We start from the raw sequence: 1,360 nt of genomic DNA, 5'->3' as shown, positions 1-1,360 counted from the left end.
GGGGCCCGGCGAGCCCCGCGGGCGCTTCTCCTGCCCGCGGGCGCTGAAGGTGCCCTCCTATCTGAACTACCGGTTCCTGGGGGAGAAGGACTGCGGGGCGCCCTGCGAGCCCGGCCGCCTCTACGGGCTCATGTACTTCGGGCCCGAGGAGCTGCGCTTCTCCCGCACCTGGATCGGCATCTGGTCCGTGCTATGCTGTGCCTCCACCCTCTTCACCGTCCTCACCTACCTGGTGGACATGAAGTCATCATCTTCCTCTCGGGCTGCTACACGGCGGTGGCCGTGGCCTACATCGCCGGCTTCCTCCTGGAAGAGAGGGTGGTCTGCAACGAGCGCTTCACGGAGGACGGCTCCCGCACCGTGGCGCAGGGCACGAAGCGGGAAGGCTGCACCATCCTCTTCATGATGCTCTACTTCTTCGGCATGGCCAGCTCCATCTGGTGGGTCATCCTCTCCCTCACTTGGTTCCTGGCCGCCGGCATGAAGTGGGGCCACGAGGCCATTGAGGCCAACTCCCAGTATTTCCACCTGGCTGCCTGGGCCGTGCCGGCCATCAAGACCATCACCATCCTGGCCCTGGGGCAGGTAGACGGGGACGTCCTCAGCGGCGTCTGCTTTGTGGGCATCAACAACGTGGATGCCCTGCGGGGTTTCGTGCTGGCCCCCTTGTTCGTCTACCTGTTCATCGGCACCTCCTTCCTGCTGGCCGGCTTTGTGTCCCTCTTCAGGATCCGGACCATCATGAAGCATGACGGCACCAAGACGGAAAAGCTGGAGAAGCTCATGGTGAGGATAGGCATCTTCAGTGTCCTGTACACAGTGCCGGCCACCATCGTCATTGCCTGCTATTTTTACGAGCAAGCGTTTAGGGAACAGTGGGAGAGGAGTTGGGTCACGCAGAGCTGTAAGAGCTATGCCATCCCCTGTCCCAACAACCATAGCCACCACCCGCCCATGAGCCCCGACTTCACCGTCTTCATGATTAAGTATCTCATGACCTTAATTGTGGGCATCACCTCGGGCTTCTGGATCTGGTCTGGGAAAACCCTGAACTCCTGGAGGAAGTTTTACACCAGGCTCACCAACAGCAAACAGGGCGAGACCACGGTCTGAGACCCCTGCCAGCCGGGCTTTTTGGCGGAGGACGGGGCCTCTGCTTGGAAAACGGCTCTTTATCCAGCCTGGGCAAACTCTGGGGACGGCGGGTGGCTTCCGCAGACGGCGGGGAACGGGGGGAGAGCCGGGTGGGGACCCCGTGCCTGGGACCTCCTGGCGCTGCCTTCCGCGCTGCCCCGCTCCTCCCGGGCTATTTCCTGTAGGAACTAAAAGCACTGTCAGGTTGGGGGAGAGGGATGTAAAT

The 1,360-nt window shown here is 62.0% G+C and overlaps 1 protein-coding gene across 1 annotated transcript; it reads left to right on the top strand.

Annotated features, from left to right (window-relative positions):
- Positions 1-4: 4 nt before the first annotated feature.
- On the top strand, positions 5-1,221 carry LOC103775330 (frizzled-1-like; the record flags this gene model as incomplete). The annotated part of the gene is given in 2 exon segments (XM_008942774.1): positions 5-242; positions 245-1,221. Coding segments are annotated over 2 exon segments (1,107 nt in total), but the record flags the coding sequence as incomplete, so codon positions are not given.
- Between the last annotated feature and the right edge of the window lie 139 nt (positions 1,222-1,360).

The sequence above is a fragment of the Merops nubicus genome, unplaced genomic scaffold (genome assembly GCF_000691845.1).
Source record: "Merops nubicus isolate BGI_N331 unplaced genomic scaffold, ASM69184v1 scaffold36286, whole genome shotgun sequence".
NCBI lineage: Eukaryota > Metazoa > Chordata > Aves > Coraciiformes > Meropidae > Merops > Merops nubicus.
Note: the sequence above shows the minus strand (reverse complement) of the source record. Positions and strands in the feature narration are given on the sequence as shown.